This window comes from Ixodes scapularis, unplaced genomic scaffold, assembly GCF_016920785.2.
Source record: "Ixodes scapularis isolate PalLabHiFi unplaced genomic scaffold, ASM1692078v2 PGA_scaffold10__122_contigs__length_95168666, whole genome shotgun sequence".
Taxonomy (NCBI): Eukaryota; Metazoa; Arthropoda; class Arachnida; order Ixodida; family Ixodidae; genus Ixodes; species Ixodes scapularis.
The window spans coordinates 84,132,532-84,153,155 of NW_024609836.1; the positions used below are offsets into that span (position 1 = coordinate 84,132,532).

At 46.5% G+C, this 20,624-nt stretch overlaps 1 protein-coding gene and 1 pseudogene across 1 annotated transcript; both read left to right on the top strand.

The window, feature by feature from the left end:
• The first annotated feature begins 714 nt into the window (after positions 1 to 714).
• LOC115309042 (GDSL esterase/lipase CPRD49) lies at positions 715 to 5,448 on the top strand. Its single transcript, XM_042288711.1, has 2 exons — positions 715 to 1,287; positions 4,815 to 5,448. The coding sequence occupies exons 1-2, from the start codon at positions 832 to 834 to the stop codon at positions 5,019 to 5,021; spliced, it is 663 nt and encodes a 220-aa protein (XP_042144645.1). The 5' UTR covers positions 715 to 831; the 3' UTR covers positions 5,022 to 5,448.
• A 9,430-nt stretch (positions 5,449 to 14,878) lies between these two features.
• LOC121834830 lies at positions 14,879 to 17,332 on the top strand (annotated as a pseudogene).
• Positions 17,333 to 20,624: the final 3,292 nt, after the last annotated feature.

The following is a 20,624-nucleotide window of genomic DNA, read 5'->3' on the forward strand; positions in this document are numbered from 1 at the left end:
AACGTTGTAAACTAAATCCTGAGCTATTCTAACGCTTATAAAAAGCAATAAAGTCATTACGCTGCATTAACTTCCCTTCTGTCGAAATCTCGGAAATCTGGTGGTTGCGCAGTTTCGTATTCCTCAACCGCGCCCAGCCGCGCCCCACCAGCGAAGCCGGGTATATGGTTTAGTTTAGCGTTAACGCGAGGCCGGACATCTGCGCGCTATGCAAAAAGAAACCTTCGAAAAGAACGCGAGTATCTTTCCACCGGTAAGTTCGTGGATTGTTGAAGTTCACGAAACTGCTCTGATGATGTAACCGTGTTTGGGACCCAGAGGGTCTGCCTGCATGGTCCGCCGCTTGCGGCAGCCAGAATGTATGGGAAAATGGCGGACCTTTTCCTCTAGATTTAGTATATGATCTCTATGGCTTCCTCCGACGGCTCCGACGGGCGTCGGAGGAGTGGGAGTGGGACCTGTGTGCAAATCGTTCCTCCGACGCCGGAAGTGACGTAGTCGCGTCGGAGGAAAGACGGCTGTGTGGAAATCACTCCTTCGACGCCGGAAGTAACGTATCATCCCCGGCCCCGGATGTTGCCTTTGTTATGACAATGTGGCCGACCATGTGCGTCTGCCGCTGTAGTCTTCTGCGGTCGGGTCCTGGCCGCGCTGCTGTCGGCTCCGGTCACGCAAGCTATTTCGACTGATCTTTCGCACTCTTCGAAGCGTTTTGTTTAGCATTGTCTTGTTCTTTTTAGCAATGCATTTTTCCGTATCTAGTGCTACTCTTTGTATTTTAGCTTTGATCGCACCCCCAACGTGCCTCGAGTTTTGGTAGCCGGCGATTCGATGGTGAAGTACTTGCCATTGAATAGTCGGTTGGCTGTTGAGGTTGCGCCGTTTAGTGGTATTAGAATCGAGCACTTGTTTTCCCAGGTGTCTGAGAAGCTACCCGATTTTGATGTTGTCATCCTACACGTTGGCACTAATAATTCCCATATTAGTGCCAGCGTGTACATCGACAAATATCGTCGTCTAGCTGCCCAGATCTGTGAACGCAATCCAATGATGCAGATCGCCTTTTCTGCCGTTCTTCCGAGACGGGAGAATAGGTTCTGCTCATTGGAATGGCAGCGTAGTCACGCTGCAGAGATCGAGGCTTCGAATGACCGTTACCGAGAGGTGAACTCGCTGCTGCGAGAGTTGTGTCGCAGGGAAGGGTTCACGTTCCTTGACGGGCTAGCTGACGAGTGGCACCAGTGGATCCACCGCGACGGCGTCCACCCAAACCGGATCGGCAACAAGGTATGCACACGTGCGTTATGTCGCTGCACTAAAGAGCGCGAATATAGGGCGGCTACGATTGCAAGGCTCACCGTAAAAAGGGGAACTGAAAATTGACCTGCGCACGTGGCGAGCTAAATTACTGGTTGGATTCAACTGGTTGACAGAACGGTGCCAACTCCAGCAACGAAACACGGCACAACTTGGAAGGTTGACCAGTCTTTATTGTCAAAAACCGAGAATGAAAATAAATAAGTTCGGTGACGTTCACGTTTCCGGATTGAAGGAAGCACAGCGTAGCTCTAAGGACCGCTTCAGTTGCCTCGTTAGCTAATTGCGACGATTGAATCGCCCTTTCAGAGCGAGTATTTGTGCGAGGTGAAAGATTAGCCGCTGGCGTCTGTCAGCACCCGTGACGACGTCCCTAGCTTCTCTCCATCGCGTGAAGAAAGGTGCTCACCCGTGTTTCCGCGTTGCGCAGGTAAAGTCCTGATAGGATGCGGTTGCGCTCCCACCTTACAATCAAACAATTCCAATTGCTTGTGTCACAACAGCTGCCAGTTCGGGTAGACTTTCCGCCATTTTTACCATTGTGCTCTCCGCGGCTGTTTTCTCTTCCGTCTGGTTTCTCCCTGGCTGCCCTCCGGTCGTTGAACTGCATCTTTCTGCCCTCGAAGTTCACCGTTGGGTCGCAAGAAGCGCAGATATGGTTTTGACATTTTCATAACGACACGTTTATCAATACACCAACTTTGGCGATGGTTTCCCTTCTCTACCGACGATGGACGGATGGATGAATCCGGCTGAGCCCTTTGGATCGGGCGGTAGCTTACGCCACCTAGCCATTCTGTTTTACCATTTAAGCTTAGAATATTTAAAGGTGAAAGCTATATTCACTCCGCACTGCAAAGAAAGTGAGGCTATAAAACACCCTTGCCATCAGTTAATAAGAAAATACCTAGTTTTCTCTCGCCTTCTGCCACCATTCACTTAATATTTGCTTGGTAATCTCTACTGTCTTGAAATCCACTGTTCCTTCGCTGTTTCTAATACCCAATGACTTTATTAAATCTATGTTCTCTTCGTATCAAGTATCAAGTGCTCAGCCGTCTCGTCCTCCTCTCCACAAGCAGTGCACACTGTATCCATTTCCTGGTACTTCGCTCTGTGTGTTCTGGTTTGCAGTACACCCGTCCTCGCCTCAAACAACAATGAGCTTCCCCTAGAATGGTCATAAATGCTTTCTTTGGCAATAACTGTTTTGTTTAATTTATAGTTTTCCAGAGCCGTCTTTGTCTGCATTCTCTCTAGCCACCAATCTCTTTCTGTGGCCTTAACTGACACCTGCTCTTCCTAAGTCCACTATAGCCTTAAAAACTGTCCTCCTAACTCCCTAGTGCACTGTCTCCAGTTTGTATCTATACTCCTCATGTATAAATAGCTGAAAACCTTTTGTGCCCATTGCCACCCATCCATTTGCCTCAACCAATCCTCAAATTCTATCTTGCTCACCGCTTCCCTGCTCTCAAATGACGCCCATCCCATGTCTCCTTGTACTAGCTCCCTGGTTTGGTGTTTTGCAATGTGTCCCCAAAGCCAGCCTACCTACTCTGCACTGTTTTATTTCTAGTCTCGCATGCACTTCGGATTTCACGCATGGCACTGCATTTCCAAAAGTCAAGCCAGGCACCATGACCCCTTTCCAAATCTCTCCCACCACCTCATACCTGTTGTAATTTCAAAGTGCTCTATTTTTCATTACAGCTGCATTTCTGTTGCCCTTACCTATTATATACTTTTCATGCTCACTGAGATATTCTGCAACATCACATATCCATACTCCTAGGTACTTGTATTTACTAGCTTTCTCAACTGTAATATTCTGTACCTTCAGCCTCTCAACTTCATCATCGTTAAAAATCATGATTGGTGATTTTTCACTGCGTCACATGTGCCATCTGTCGACAACGCGCAAAACTAATCCGCATGCGTGTCACAACGGCCTGCTGGGTCCGATTTAAAAAAAAGGGAGTAGGTCTTTGCTTCAATGTTTAAAGGACAACTCCGCTCAATTCCAGGAATTTCGGGATTTTTGGTGATTATACACTAAGGTATACTAATAAACGGCTCGACGTCGTTTGTTCCTCAAAAAAGGAAATATAATTCTCGTAATCCTTGTTTACTCCTGATCACGAACCGAAACCGAAACTGCGCCCGCGCCTGGCAACATTGGTCCCGCGTCGTCATAGTCTGGAACAACCCACGTGGTACGAACGTCACCGCACGACCTCGCCGACCGCGCGGACGGACGGATCGGCGGAGCAAGCGTCGTCGCGCCGTGTCGTCTGCTCCACGGTCTCTGCTATCCAGCGACGTGTGCACTACCACGGCCGCAGAGTGTTTTGACGCAGAAAAAGGCAAGTTGTTTTAAAGTTATGTTTTGGAACCATCAGTAGTTGAAGTTAAGTAAACCACTCGTAATATGCCAGGCCAGGCATCGCAGCACAAAACGTTGCTCCGAGACGCAGCAGGTTCGGTCTTCCCGACGACGAGCGCGGGGCGCTCGCTGAGACGCTCATCAGCGCATGCGCGTTTTGGATCACGTGGACATCGGTATGCACGCTGCTGGCGCCGCCTGTAGGCTGCGCCTCAATAAAGTAAAAAACAAGAAAAAAAGCGGTCCCAGACTATGACGTGCGGCGCAGTGTTGGCTGCGCCAACACGCGGTATTGACTGCGCTGTTCTCTGCGCCGCACATTGGCCGCTAGAATTAGCAGATTTCGGAGACTTGAGGCATCTCAAACTTTGTTTACCAGTTTAACAAACTTTTAGGCTTAATTACGTCGTAAAACTTGACGTGTAGTCTTTCTAGGTGATACTAAAGAGAACTGCATTGTTTTTTCAGCATCGAAAATGAAGCGGAGTTGCCCTTTAATACATTTTTATACATGTACATAAATGTTGATTTAAGTAAATATTTTTTATGCCACTATTGCAATTTATAAAAAGATATGTACATTAAAATTTGACATATTTTTTTAAATACATAAATGTATACCTAGTAATTAAAGGTTTATCCATTTCTGTAAATCTATATATTTAAGTTTTTTTTTCCTTCACTAGCAAAGATCAATACGCCCCCATCTTGTCGAAACGGACACGGCATGTGAACCCTAACAGGGAATGGGAAAACAATTGAAACTTCCCCTGGGAATCCCTCCAACCAGTTAACTCCTTAACTGGTCCCAGTTACCCCTACCCGTTCCCCATCTGGGCATAGTCAAGCCAGTTGACCCCTCAGCTAGTCCCAGTTGCACTCCTATTGATAACAGCCAATTCCAACTTGGGACCAGTTAGTTCCAGTTGCAACCAGTCGAGATGCCAACCGGTCCCAGTTAGACGTTTTGGCATAGGTGCCTTGTATGTAAAGCTAAAGGCGCAGCACCTTTTCTGTGAAATCCTCAAGGCAACATCTTTAACAATTTGAACGAGTGAGGTGACTGCAGCTGACAATCAGCTTTGGTGCTAATGTCAAGTACCGTGTGCAGGTCCTCGCTGGGTTCATGGGCCAGCAAGTACGGAGCATCCTGGAGAAGATGGCCAGGGCCAAGATCCAGCAGGACCACAAGGAGGCAATGCCAGGGACCCGCTCGTGGGACGGCTGGACCATCAAGGGTGCCCTATTGACTGCGCCATGTTGTCTCTTCAGAATTCTCCGACTTTTCCAGCAAAGTTTTGTTAATCTGACGACATAGTCTTTCTAAGAGGCTGGGGAAATTATAGCAAAAAGTTTGTGGGCCTCACATCTGGTAACAAGAAGGCTCCAAAAACGAGGCCCCTTGAAAACTGAGCAAGTTGCTACTTGTGTAAATTGGCTCTGAAGAAACCACCAACTAGGCGCTGCACAGTCCGATGATTCTTTCCGAGTCTGAAGTGCTTCGAGGGAATCGGAATTTTGTGTTATAATGTGAATAAACTGTTCTGCATTACAAATCGAGTTTGATGTTGTTTACTTACATTTGGGGGGGTGCCAATTTGTCTTATACCTTAGTAGTTACATCAACACACTGCATTTGATATCAATCCTGCCCCAACAATAGCTAGCGCACATGGGCCCCTTTTTTCCTTTCTGATCACTCCACAAATAATGCCCGGTGCTTCTCTGCGTGCACCAGAGCAACGTAAGAAAGCTAACTGCGAGAGCACTGGCTTTTCTCCGCAGCGTGGAGAAGGTTACCAAAAAGGAGCTGGTGCTTTTCACATGCACCGGTGCGATGTGGGAAAACTTACAGCGAGAGCACGAGTGCTTCTCCGCGTGTACTGGTGCAACAAGGAAAAGCTTAACACGAGAGCATTGTCGCAAAGTATTAAGCTTGATACTAGCATTGTATTGAGAACACCACAGTTTGCAGAGACGTGGTTCATTACTCCGACAAGCTGGAAGTGCGCTGTGGAGGCATTTGTTTACAGCATTTTAAAAAAAAATTTGTTTTACTATCGAAGGATGTATGGCCATATCAGTAGATTATACAAAAACTTTCCAACACAAAGAATGGAAAGAAACTACAGTGGACTGCTTCCTTCAACCAGCAATGACAGTGATGAATTTTGTTGCTGGTTGAAATAACTAGTAGTCGTCTGGAGTTAGTATTCTATTCCTTTTATGTCCAAAAGTTTGAAACCAACACTTTATTCTTATTTTCCTGCTAATCCTTAAATGAATGCTTTTCAGAGGCTGCTGGCCCAGATAGCTAACAATTTCTTTGTTTGCATTGTTCGGCCAAGCATCACAGCTACCAGATAACTGGGTTCTAGTTGCCTGGTAGAAAAGCTGTTTTTCTACCAGGCAACTGCACGTGCCGTCCCGATTTTCTTTCTTGAATGGCATGGGATTGGGCCTGGGTGCCATACTGCAGGAAACAAATGATCCGGAGCCCAGGTACCACTTCCAGAAGATGCAAGGAGATTCCTTTTATTGGGAGTGACAATAATAAGACATTAATATTTGGCTCACAAATTCATTGCCTTGGTCGACACGGGAGCCACAAATTCCTGCACATCACATGCAGAGTAATTACTACGGGCAACGAACACCTATTGCACATGGGTAATAGCAAATAGTTACAGCCTATGCGATGTGGAATGATGTTACTGCTTCTTGCAGGCATGTCCACCCTATTTAAAGAAGGAGTCTGTGAAGATGTCCCCCGATGCCTTTCTAAACAACTACAGGCAAACTAGAGCAGAACTGTTTCATGTTCCTTCATGTGTAACCAGACATTTCGTATGCTTTTATGTGTGCTCACTGTACAATACCTCACGTCTCTCGGATTCAGTCATATGATGCCATCGCTCCACCTCGCCTTTATATATCTGCATCTGTTGCAATGTACCGTCGCCATTTGGATAATCTTACATTTATTTGTTTGTTAACTTTATAAGTGTGTTTAGGATTTTTTTTGTTTGCTGGTTTTATTGTTTGTTTTGGTGCACCACGGGGCATCCAAGATAAAGACTGATGACACCCAAAATAAAGATGATTATTATTATAAACCTGTTGCTGACCCTCCTAATTCGAGGGCCACAAATGGCAGCCGTTTTTTGCCAGCACTATCTACTATCGCTGTAGCGCTGCCAAATCATTATTTGCAAAGAAAAGTGGTGTAAGATAATTCCTTGTGTCTCTGCGGTACAAGGCAGCGTTTGCCTTTGCCTGATTGACACCTACACAGAGTCGCAAATACTTTTCCAGAAGCTCTTGTCTCCACTATAATCAACTATATAAAGAACATGACATTGCCACTCTTTCTGAGCATTTGTGCTACCCACTTATCTACACACTTGAAGCATAAAAGCAGCAATATTACAATATTAGTAAGTTAGCCATAAAAAAATTAAACAGTTTGGTTCCTGCATGGGACATCCTGATTCAATCGACTTATAGATTCAGTGTCCATCCGATCGATTCCAGAAAAGCAGACCGTACCGAATTTCACCTGCAGGATGCAAAGTTATCTAATAGTATATCAACAAAATGTTGGAAAAAAATTGTTCAGCCCATCTTCATCCCTTGGCCATCCCCCATTGCCCTCGTATAAAGAATTGAGGGCTCAATGTCGCATGCTGCAAATGAAATGATTGGCAGTGGTCATGCACTGACACACATATCGACAGGGTGGAGGATAAAAATCAAGTTGATTTAAATCGAAATCATGATTTAGACCACAACTTTAATCATACAGGTAAATTACTTTTAAAATGTAATTTAATTACAATTACTTTGCTCCAAAAGTAGTTTAACTACAGTTACAATTAGTACTACCTGAGAAATAATTCATTGCAATTACAAATTACTTTGCTGATGACATCATCAGTGATGATGACAATGCTAATGTCGGTGACGTCATCAGTGACATCACTGATGTCATCATCAGTGTTGATGATGCAAGGATTTCCGGTTGGCACCGGAAATCCTTGCAAAAGTAGTTGTAATTGTGCCTCAAAGTTTGTAATTACTGATGCTAAAAAGCAAATAAAGTACAATTGCAGCTCCCTTTAGCAGGAAGTAATGAATTACAAATTACCAGAAAAGTAATTAAATTACAGTAATTTAATTACTGTAATTAAATGACTACCCAAGTATGATTTGAATACCGATGTTTCAAATCAAACATTTTGATATATTAAAAAAAACATTAATTTTACCACTGGAACCTCAACTATTTTATTGTTTTCAGGTGTATTTATATTTTCATTCCATGTAAAATAATTATTAAGTAATATTGATATGGGGATAACGAGCAAATATAAGACTTCTTTGAGGCACAAGTAAATTGTAGGATTGAACGCTCTCTCTACTTTTCAGCTCGTTCTTCAGGTATAGCAAAACAAGGGAAAGGGTAGAGTCAACAAAAGAACTGCGTGCGTGAACAAGCATACAAACTCAAATACCAGCAGAGAGAGGTATAGAATCAGGCAGACAGACTAAAGTATATGTCTCTGGTTGATCTTGCATATTCTAGTGTATTTATTATTTTCAGAGATTCTCTCAAAAAATTATTTTGAGAAAACAGTTTAAATCTTGGATGAAGAAAGAATAAAACAATTAAAACAGGGACAACACAACCACATCTTTGAAAGATGTGGTTGTGTTGTCCCTGTTTTAATTGTTTTATTCTTTCTTCATTCATGACTTAAACCAACACGCTCTTCTCCCAAGCAGTTTAAATCTAATCAATGATTTTTTCTTTTTTTAATATCGCCAGTGAGAAATCTGTAATTTGGTTAGTTGTAAAGTCATGTTCAGTCAATCAATGTTGCCTATTGCCATAAGTGCTTTTCGGAGGATGAGATTCGCGCATGGATTTCTTGCAATAAATGTAGATAATGAAGAAGTATTTCTAGGTCGCTTTTCCGCAGTACACAACTTCGTAAGGTGAAGCGCACTTGCGGGTTTTTTGCTTTCCTGCAAAACTCGGTGTTTAAGGGAGAAGCACGCTTATGGAACGTTAGGTCTACTGCTTTCCCATCTTACTGCAACTGACAAGTACATTTGCTGGTTCTGCGCTTTCCCACAAGGAAAATACGTGCAAGGGGAAGCGCACTTGCGAGTTACTTGGTCCGCCGCTTTCCCGCCAAACAGCAAATAGCAGGGGGAAACCCTCCTTCCAGGGTACAAGCTCTTTTCTGAGTTTCAAACTGTTCCACAAGGCACATTCTCGTAGGAAGAACCGCTTTTGCGGGTCGCGCTATTCTGGATAGCGTGCGTTTTTAATTAGAAGCACGCTTGTGGGCTTTTTACTGCACAGATGTCATAGAAAAATGTCCTTCCACTGGCAAGCAGACTTCCAAGTTAATTGTATTTGTTCCTTGAAACCTCTACTTCAGCAATGTTGCTATTGTGATGAAGCACATGTTTCCTCCCAATTATAAGGTTAGTACAAATAAATGGTGTACAAAACACGTCTTAGCTTCAGCCAAAACTCTGTACTCAGCACACAATGTGTATGTAAAAGAAAACACATGGTGGTATAGGTTTGAATGATTAAATCAATATAAAACAGTAATAATAATAAAACTTTGTGGTGGAGGAACACTTCAAATGTTAAAATGTAAAGTTGCATAAGTAACGATGTACTAGAATAATGCTTTCTTTTTATTTCTTGCCTGTTCAATAGTTCCTACACTTGGAGAGTTCATTTAATAATTAATAATCGCCACAATTCAGTACCATCTAACCTCTGAAACAATAATTACATTCAGGAAGTCATCTCCAGCTATCCCATACTCACCAGTTCAATCGATCATCCCCTTGCACAGACACATAAGCTACCCTAGCCTCGCATAGGACTCCAGCTCGACTGACTCAGGCTTTGCCCTTTCATACATAATTTTTTCTGAATAATCATACAAAATTTAAGGTTTCATCAGCAAATTTTAATGAGAAGGAGATGGTGGTCTTTGTGTGAAATATGATTAATAAATGAAAGATTGTGGAGGGAAGGTAAAAAGAAAGGATCAACCAATCTATGGGGGGGATAGAGGTAAAAGAGATGGAGGAATAAGCAAAAAAGGTGCTTGGCCCCACAGCTTCATGATTTCTTTCAGAGGGGTCAAATGATGGTTTTCTCTTCGGTCATAATCTCAGACATAATCTCCTACACCCGCTGTAAATGGTTTGGCTCTTTGCCTATCATCTGTGTATTGCTTGCTGTGCTTCTGGTAATCAGCAATGCATTGGCGGAGTTGCTGCATCTCGATGTGAACGGGCTCGTCAAAACTTGGGAAGCCCACGATGTCCATACGGGTACGCATTTTACGTCCGTGGATGAGCTCAGCGGGGGAGAGCTTCGTCGCTGCATGTGGTGTACTTCGGTAGACACCCGGAAACTCAAGGCCTGTGCGAACGTTGGTTTGTTCCTGCAGGATAGTTTGGACGTACTGCTTAAGCACTCGGTTGAAGCGCTCTACCTGACCATTGGCTTGTGGATGGTATGTCGGAGAACGATGGTGGTAAATCCCTCTGCACTTCAGGAACTCCTGGAATATGCGGGATTCAAACTATGGGCCATGATCAGAAACAATCACCTTCGGATACCATTCTCGGTTGAAGATTCTAATGAGGAATTCACATACAGCTTCAGCAGTAACTTGGTTACAAAGAGCTACCTCTGGCCACTTACTGAAGTAGTCGACTAGGGCGACTGCAAATCTGAATTGCGATGGAAGTTTGTAAAAAGGTCCGACAATGTCTATTCCTATTTGTTTCCATGCACCCGATAGGAATGGAACTGGTTGTAGGGGTGCCGCTGCCGTCACAGCTGTCTTGTCGTTCGTCTGACAGGTGTTGCAGTCTCTAATGTAGGTGTCGACCTCGATGTCGACTCTGGGCCAACAGAAGTGCTGGTGTAGACGCTGCTTCGTCCGCACAATTCCAGGGCGTGACTCATGAGCTAGATCAATGAGTCTATGCCGTAGCCAAATAGGTGGAACCAACACTTCACCACGTAGTAGTAAGTCATCCACGGAGGAAAGCTCTTCTCGCAACTTGTAGTATGTAGATAGTACTTTATCACATTGTTCCTCGTGACCCCATTCAGTGCAGATACACTGGATTACTCGAGGCAAATTAGGGTCTTGCCTGGTTTCTTTCTTGATTTCTTCTTGATCGATTGTGCATAGATTGCGTACCGGCAAGTGAATTCTTCCTTGTCGTCACTAAACTTGCTGCAATCCGAAGGATTCGGAGTAGGCAGGCGTGACAGTGCGTCTGCTACGACACTCTTGTTTCCTTTCTGGTAATGTACCTCGTAGTCGTACCTGAGGAGTCTCATAGCCCACCTGGTTATCCTCATTGGTTGTCGACCGGATCCTCGTGTAGAAAGCAAAGTAACGAGAGCCTGATGATCTGTCTTGAGCGTGAAATGGCGCCCGAAGAGAAAAAAGCGCCATTTCTCGCAGGCCCAAAGGCACGCCAATGCCTCTTTCTCCCCTGCAGAGTAGTTGCGTTCGACGCTTGAAAGTTTTCACGATGCGAACGACACCGTTCGAATTCCTTCCGGATGTACTTGCTGCAGAACCACGCTTAATCCGTAATTAGATGCATCCGTTGTGACGACGGTGGGCAGCACCACGTCAAAGTCAGTGGATTGCTGTTTCGTATCAGATCCTTCACAGCAGTGAATGCCTCTTTTTGTGCCTTTTCCATTAAAAGGGAACATCCTTCCGCAGGAGCACGTGCAGAGGCTCCACGACGGTCGCAAAGTTTGGTACAAACTTGACGTAATATGTGAGCAGGCCGAGTAATGATCGTAGTGATGTTATGTTTGTGGGGGGTGAAGCCTGCATGATAGCCTCAATATTATCTTCGCATTGCTTGATTCCCTGCGGTGTCAGCTCGTGTCCTAGGAATTGAAGCTGCTGGACTGCAAAAAAAAACATTTGTGCTAGTTTAGTTTCAAGCCTGCATCTTGAAGGCATGAAAGAACTTGCCTCAGGCGGGCATCATGCCCTTCTCTTGTGCGCCCGAAAATAAGTACATCATCCAGGTAGACGATGGTACCTGGAGTACCTCAGAGTATGCAGTCCATCATTTTTGAAAGGCAGGGGCGGCGGATGCCAGCCCGAAACATACTCTGGTGAACCTGACGAGACATTCATGTGCCACAAATGCCGTTAGGTCTCTGCTTTCCTCTGCCAGGTCCAACTGGTGATATGCCAATGAGAGGTCTAGCTTGCTGAAGATGTGGGCACCGGAAAGCTGATGAAAAAGTTTGTCGGGGCACGGTAGAGGGTGGGAATCCAAAACTATTGCAGTGTTCGGCTTGCATAGGCCTACACAGAGCCGGATCTGCCCATTCTTTTTGCGGGCCACTACGATGGGAGACACCCACTCCGAAGCATCGATGCGCTCGATAACCCCGGAGTGTTCCAGCTTCACCAGTTCCTCAGAAACTTTCTCCCGCACTGCGAAAGGTAGTCTTGGTAGCTTTTGTTGGAAAGGAGCGACGGAATCTTTTGTCTTTACCTTATGTACAAATCCTTTCGCATGACCTAATCCCTCGGAGAACAGATGGGGGAAGTCTTGTGTGATCTCTGGAAGGTTTCTCGCGGAGACCGTTGCCACCTGTCCTCCGGTGGGAGGAGCAAAGTTTAGTTGGATGTCCAATGCACAAAAGGCGTTTAGGCCCATGACAGCCACGCCTGTTCGTACGACGTGAAATGTGCAGGTGCTGCGTCTTTGAGCAAACTGCACTGGTGCGTCGAATTTCCCCAGAACGGGAATGTCTTTTCCGGAGTAGTCCAGAAGTGTTGTACTCAAACATTCCAACTTGTAAGAGTGGAAGTGTCTTCGGTAGACGTCTTTTGGCAGGATTGAAACGGATGAACTTGTGTCGACTAAACGTTTGGTGGGAACATGTGCCAGATATATCTCGCACGTAACCGATTGTTTGGTAAAGCTGGTAGTTAGCACCTGGACTTGGTCGTGCGCTTGTTCCACTCTTCGTACATGGGATTTTGCTTGTGAAACTCCCTGCTTGCAAACGGAGGCGAAGTGTCCCTTCTTGTTGCATTTTCTGCAAGCTTCATTCTTTGCCAGCACTTAGGATGGTCCGCCATGTGGTGCGGTGATCCACATCTGTAACAAGTGCCGGACGACTTGCTGGGACTTGCCCTCGAATTTTTGGCTTTTATTTTTGCCACTTGTGAACTGGATCCCTCTTCCGTCAAGAGCTTGGCCTCCTTCATCGCTTGCTCAACTGGAGAGGCGATGGCAAGAGCAGATTTTAGGGAAAGTTCAGACTCTAGGAGGAGTCCTAGAGTCCTGTCGACTGCACCAATTGTGTTTTTAATACGAACGCCTACGTCAGACAGTACAGAAAAACCAGCTGCTCCATCTCGTGCTCCGTTCGTATCCCCCTTCCTCTTCGTCCTCGTCTACCAGCAGCCAGGATCAGCTTGTAGACACAACAGAGAGTATACGCTGCTATTTAATAGAATTGTAGGAGGGTGAGGGCGACGCGCTCACTGAATGAGTCGAGTATCACATTCGTACATTCGTCCCCTTCTGTGTTCCTGGGTCTCGGGTTTTATTACCATGTATCACATTCTACTCTGATAACACTCTACGCATTCTACTGCAGTGACAGGGCCAGGCAACATATGTGACCAAGTGGTCTGGTCAGCTTTAACCGTCATATGGTAGGCACACCTTTTCAGTACTGCTCGGTTTGATCGAAGGCGCAAGTGTCAACACCTACACAAAAATCAGCCTCAGAAGAAAAAACTAAATCTGGTTCTATATAAAAACAAACACAAAGAACAAATGCATAATATGTAAAATTAATATGCATGATTACAAATTGAGTTAAATCTGCAGTTACAATTCTTTGCTTCAAGTTGATTCCCAGTTAGGTCTCCATTGGTTCCCAACTGGAAGCGGCATATCTCAGTAGTAGTGAATCCAAGTGGACCCAGTTTTAAATCTAACTGGCGTACCCGCAACGACCCCCCTCCCCCCTCCCACCCCCGTTCCCTCCCGGGGTTCCGCGAGAGGTCCCGGGGGACGTCGCTCCTATCCGTTCAACCTTTTTGCAGCTGGGTTACGCACACTTACCACCTGTAACTGAGAACCTTAACGTAACTCAGCTGTTGGCTCGTTGAAAACTACTCATTAGGTGCGATAATCAATGATAAGGTCTTTGCAACAGCGAACACCCATCTAAGCGCGCGGGCGCACTCGGCCGGCCGTCACTACCGCCGGTCACGCTGGTACAAGAAAGCGTTGAGCGTCGTGCTATGTTCCGCTCGCTGGCAGTGTAACGAAGGCTACGGGCACGAGATCAGCTGCGAGACGTCTTTTTCACAGGACGAGCGCCCGGGCTGGAGGAGCGTGCAATGTACTGTACAATGCAAGGGACAGCCGATTCGGAGCACACTACCGCACGCGACGCACGCGCTAGGGCCACGGCAGCCACACCCACGATAATAACGTCACGTGACACAAAGACAATAAAAATGTATTTATATGATTTAATACTATTTTTATAACTCACAACTTTTGTCAGGCTGCGTTTAAAAAGTTGTAAATAAACAAATGTTGTGACAAAAATGTTTAGTCACGTGACCTTTTACTGTAAAGCTACATTAAAATCGAACGGGTTTATTTTTATTTGTACTTATTTTCAAAGGCACATTATATTCTGTATGTAGTAATGATTTATATTAGTTATTAATAATTAACAAGGTGACGTCACTTCCGTTACGTCACTTCCGGCGTTGGAGGAGTGATTTAGATTTGCACATAGATGTCACTCCTTCGACGGGCGTCGGAGGAACTGCGGCCGTTTCGTTTTGGTTTCGCTATGAGCGCTTGAACACGATGCGCGTCCGTATGGAACTTCAAATGTGCAACTTGTTTTACGTTGTTTTTTTTTGTGTGTTTTTTTTTTTACATGGAGATTCTTTTATTGTTATCCTGACAGCCAAATACGTAATTGAGTTCCATTTAACTTGTTATATATGTACTAAAAGGTAGCGCCACCTATGTGGCGTTAGCCCTACTGGCAACTGTAGCAGAGCTGGCAGAGCCAGTCGGGCGCCATTTAGAACAACAATAAAGGAACACGTTATGTAAATCCAACGCCATCCTGTCGATCCAAAACACTTAGAAGAACCCACGCATAACATGGTGTCAGAAGTGGGATAAGCAAGTAAGCAGCATCTACCACAGAAGCGATGGCGTTGTTTTTTCCGCCCATTCAAGCCTTCTCGGCAGCCGCCAACCCGGCAGAGGATTGGAGCGACTGGAAGAAGAGCTTCACGATCTACGAACGTGCAACAAAGTACCACAAGGAAGACGACGAGACACGGATTGCTCTGCTGCTACATGTTGGAGGCGCGGAACTCGTGCAGAAGTACCACGCATTCACATTTCCGGCGGCGCAGCAGAAGTTCGCCGATGTTCTTCAGCGTTTCGACGAGCACTTCGAAAGGTACCGCAACACAACGCATGCATCCTACGTCTTCCATAACTTGAAACAGTCGAAAGACCAAACGTTCGAGGCCTTCGCTCAAGCCGTAGAAAAGCAGGCAGATCAATGCGCTTTTGGTGAAGCTCGCAACCGTATGATCACCGACCGCCTCGTTCATGGAATAAATGACAACTCGCTGAGAGAACGCTTGTTGCGCGAGAAGAAACTTACACTCGACAAAGTCAAGGACCAGTGTATGGCAGCGCAACTTTCCAGAACGTACGCCCAAGAGATGCAGCCACAGAGTCCGGAGGTGTTCGCAATACATCGCCGCGGTCCACCAACTTCACGGCAGTATGACGCTACGCGGGAACCAAGTGAAGGAGCGCCCACTCACCGCCAGCCACCGCAGCCTCGTCACAACTCGCAAAGAACATGCTCCAGGTGTGGCCAATTTCACCAGCCACGACAGTGCCCAGCATTCGGACAACAGTGTTACAACTGTGGCAAGCCCAACCACTATGCTGCGTTGTGTCAGCAGCAACATCAGCCTCGTCCGTTGCAGTCGCGTCATGCCCACGTCGTGCGAGAGCTGCAGGAAGATGCACCTCTCTCCTTGGATGTGCTGACTGTTCGCACCGTTCAGCACTCTTCTTCATGGAACCAAAGAGTGAACGTCAGTGGACACGACATTGTGTTCAAACTGGACACTGGATCAGATGTGAACCTAATCTCGACGGAGCAGTTCCAGAAGTTGCCGGATCCCCCACCACTCAACAGCCCTGGTGCTTGTGTGACTACTTACACCGGTGAGCCGTTGCCACTACGTGGAGAGTGCTTTCTAAGATGCAGCGTACCTGGCACATCGGCAACACTGAAGTTCTGCATAGTTGACATGTCAACAGCTGCCATTTTGGGTTTGGATGCCTGTCGGGAGCTGAAGCTAATACAACTCAACAGACTCAAGTGCAACTCGGTTGATGGCACTACAGGAAGGGATGACACACCAGAAGTACGCTTTCTGCAGCAAAGCTCCGCCATGGCTTTGCCGTCTAAACCCAAGAAGACCCAATCATTGACTGCTCACTCCTGTCAGGACCTCTCCCATTCAGCAAGTGAGGACCAGCCAAGCAATAGGGTGCTGTCGTCTGCGGAGAGTCTTCGGCAGATCACGCTGCAGCTAAACGGCCTGATGAACGACACCAACGCGGCTCTCAACGGAGACATTGCGGCGCTCGCGGACAGCTCCGGCGCCCCAAGGAACGATGCCCTCTTGCGGAGGAACCAGGAGCTGGCTACGAGCCTCGAGTCCCTGCAGCAAGACAGGGACCAGCTCGAGTTTCAGTTGCAGGAGCTGAGGGGCAAGCTGACACGGCAGCAGCATGAGTTCGAGCGTGAGCAGCAGGAGCGGGAGGATCAGTCCCGGCGCGAGCTGGGGGCCATCAACGACCAGCTACAGGTGCACATCCAGACCATCGGCATCCTGGTGGCCGAGAAGACGGAGCTTCAGTCGGCGCTCTCCCAGAGCCAGCAGACCGCCAAGCAGAAGGCCGTGGAGACGGAAGAATTGCAAGGAAGACTGAAGGCAGCTAGAGAGAGAAACACGGACTTGGAGCGAAAGTTGAATTCTGTCAGCAGCCAGAGCCAGGTTCAGGAGAAGAGTTCCCAAGAGTACCTCAGGGAAATCGAGAGGCTCAAGACGGAACAGTACAAATCAAGCAAATCAATCGAAGAACTGAAGCAAGAACTTTCTGAGTTGAGCAACGAGCTTGGCAAGAAGGCGAAAGACAATGAAGCCCTGCAACAGGAGCTTGGCGACGTCAAGAAGGAGCTGTTTATGCTCAGCAGCTCGGAGGCGCTCAGGCCTCTGAGAATGTGCACAGCCAGTTGGAGGAACCCCACCAAGAGAGGTTGGACATGGAGAAGAAAGTCAACAAGTTCAAGGATGCCATGGAGCAGATTGCAGCAGAAAAGCAGCAGATGTCCTCTCACTACCAGTCGTACGTGGACCGGCTCTCTCAGCGGCTGGAAACAAGCAAGGAAACGGTGGAGGCACATACCGCAGAAACCGCTACCACCTGAGAGAAGCACACCTGCCGCCGAGGGATCGAGAGGCACCACCCCAAGTGCAAAGGAGTGTGGAGGATCTGTGCCCATTGTCTGACTTAGATGAAGACTCCTCCCGGGCAGTGAATATACCATGTGATACCAGCAGTGGACCGACAACCTCAGGTCACACACGTTCAGGAAGACAAGTCCGTCCTCCAAACCGCATGAACTTGTAAAAAAAAAAAAAAAAGGAAAAAAGGGGCGTGTTATATATGTACTAAAAGGTAGCGCCACCTATGTGGCGTTAGCCCTACTGGCAACTGTAGCAGAGCTGGCAGAGCCAGTCGGGCGCCATTTAGAACAACAATAAAGGAACACGTTATGTAAATCCAACGCCATCCTGTCGATCCAAAACACTTAGAAGAACCCACGCATAACATAACTGAGGTACACATGAATCTTGCGCAGGGACGGCGCCAGGCTTTTCTTAGTGAGGGGGCAGTAGGGAGGCGCACGGCATTTTTGGAGAGGCATGAGCTTTCGATCCGACTAAAAGAACAAACATCCAGGGACGATAACTTGGCACTTGGGGAGTTTTTAATAGAAATCAGCTCAGTTTATTTCATTATTTTAAAGCCTATGTACAACTCTGGTTAATGTAGCGTTTCACCTGCAAAATATTCAGGCATGTTTACATTCCGCAATACTAAATAAGCACGCTCACGCTTGTCGTGACTCATCATCTGCTCTTTAGGCAGTCCCCTAAAACCGGAGCACGTCAGCGATCATGTAGATGTAGTGACGATTCTCCCTTCTTTGCTGAATACGCCTGGCAAAGGTACACGGCGACTGTTTAGCCGCGCCACTTTTCTTCATCTCCTTGAAGGAAGCCCATATGTTTGGGACATCTTGCGTGCCGCACTGTTGGAGTGGCATCGTAGTCCTCCTTGCTTCTGAAGAGCTTTCTTCCAGTTTCGATAGCCCTCTGTCAAAATACAGCACTTCCACTGTTTTCCTCCCTCCCTTTCTACCTCCCTCCCTCCCTCCCTCTCTCCCCCCCTCTCTCTCTTTCTCTCTCTCTCTCCCCCCCCCCCCCCCCCCCCCCACACACACACACACACACAATACAGAAACACTTTCAGCTTTCCTCAAACCTCGAGGTTTAGTCCCTCGAAGGGACTCCGTGCCTGCCCCAGGGTCACTAATGATGGGAGCATGGCAGTTCTCGAACCGCCAGGCTCACCAAAGTTGCTTCAAGGACCCCATAGAGACTTGAAATAAGCAGGATGACCTAGACACATCAAAGCCGCCCCTTGGGAACCCGCATTCGGCCCGAGCGTGTCAGGACTTTGGGAAATTTCCTCGGTCAGAACATGAACAGTGCCCTTGAGTTCCTTTGTCTGGCAGGTACGAAGCGACGGTGCAGTGCAGATGGGATTTCAAGTCTCTCCGAGTAATCATTTGGGTGAAGCTACTTTCAGGAAGTATTTTATGGTTGGCGACAGAGAAATTGAGTGGTAGGCGACGCACCTTAGCTTCGGCAAGCCATACAAATATTCATGCATCGTTGTTCATGGGGTGCGTAAAGGAAATAAATCGGACGGCACGAAAAAGTTGAAAACGTCCGGTATGAGGCCTCTTCAGGCTGGCTATCCTTCAAGCCAATGCTTTTTTCCAAGGGACGAGGAAATTAGGAAAATGACGAGCCATGTAGCGTATGCGGGTCTGCGCGCGAAAATTAGTGCGAGGGGGGGGGGGGGGGGGGGGGGGTGTAAAGGCTGGCATATTTTTGGGGTGGCAGGACAAATTTTAGGGGACGCGCCCGCCACCCCTCGCCTCCCTTTGGCGCCGTCCCTGATCTTGCGTTGTCGAGACAGTTCCGAGCACGAAAAAACAAACATGACTGTAGCTTGATGAAGCACCTCCCCCCCCCCTTTTTTTCACACACACACGCAAACACACACACACACACACACTCACCGGTAGTGTGAGGGTCGGTGGTAGGTCCATGAAGAAAAAACAAGTTTTTAAGATAAAAACTGTTTATTACGGAAAAGGGAAGGTACGTTTGAGTCAGTGGTGGAAGAAAAGAACGCGGGCTTGAAGAATCTTGAGGCGATGTCAGCGGGAAGGGGCGAGGGCAAGAGCGAGGCTTGTTTATGAGGTGAGGGGTAAGGTTACAGCTGCGGCGAAGAAGTCGGCTGCCGGGGGCTAGCGAGCAGAGTCAACCAATTCGGGCGATGGGGAGAACTGAGGACGAGAGGAATGGACAGTCGGTTTGAGCGGCGAAGGCTTGTTGGCTCTAGAGAACTCGGGTTCCGGGAAGCAATTTCTAAGGAAAGAATGGAGCGGGGGCGGCAGAGCGGATGGAAGAATAACAGACGGCTATACGGTTAACATATATGCTCACAGTAGAAAACAGCAAAATGCATATCTTGGGCAAGGATATGACCGAATAGAAACTGACTACCTTATTCTTACCCAAAAACACGGCTTCAAACGAACTCGAACAAGTGCATGGTGAGATTAATTCTGCGTCCTGCTGCGCGAATTACTTCAAATGAGGACCCAACGATCCGACGCACTTTTTTGTACTGTATTTCTCTTTTGTTTCTCATGTGAGCTGATTGGTGACGCCCACACAGTTATTGCAATTTTTACCGTGCATTCTAACGGGTAATTCAGGTAATAGCATTTTTTCTATGGTCTCTAAAGCACATTATTTTAGTTTTGGAAGTATTTGCGATAAGCTTATTTTTACAGTACTACTGAAAAATATGGTGAATGTTTTTTTTGTATTTCTCCAACGGCGACTTCATAATTTTTGTGGGCGTATACAATTACTGCATCTTCTGCGAACTGGAATAATTTGCTTGGTAGTTTTACCTGAGCAATCTCATTGACATATATATTAGACAGTAGACGGCCCAGACCTGTACCTTGCGATACTCCTTGTTCTACCCTAATTGCATGCTCTACTATATTTCGATCCTAGTCGTACTATTTAACATCTGTCTGGAAAATAATTTTGTAACAAGTCATGCACATTTCCCCAAATACCTATGCTGTACAATCGTTATAATAAAATAGAGTGGTTTATCGTTTCAAACGTCCATGTAAAATCTATAAAAACAGCTAACACATACTTTGTACAGCAAAAAAACCAGAAGATCTGAAGTTACCATTTTTTTCTCTGAAACCATATTGCGTGTCAATTACTATATATTATGTTTCGTAATAGAACTCCGAAGCATTTTATTGATGTGTTTTCTATTATATAATTAACTACCGAGAGTATATACGGGTCTATAACTAAGGAATTAATGTTTCTCCCCC

Bases quoted from the DNA above. Each gene is read 5' to 3' on its own strand.
- LOC115309042 (XM_042288711.1), top strand. From the start codon at position 832: ATGGTGAAGTACTTGCCATTGAATAGTCGGTTGGCTGTTGAGGTTGCG. The intron at 1,288-4,814 runs GTATGCACACGT...TACCGTGTGCAG, and splicing joins CAAACCGGATCGGCAACAAG to GTCCTCGCTGGGTTCATGGG.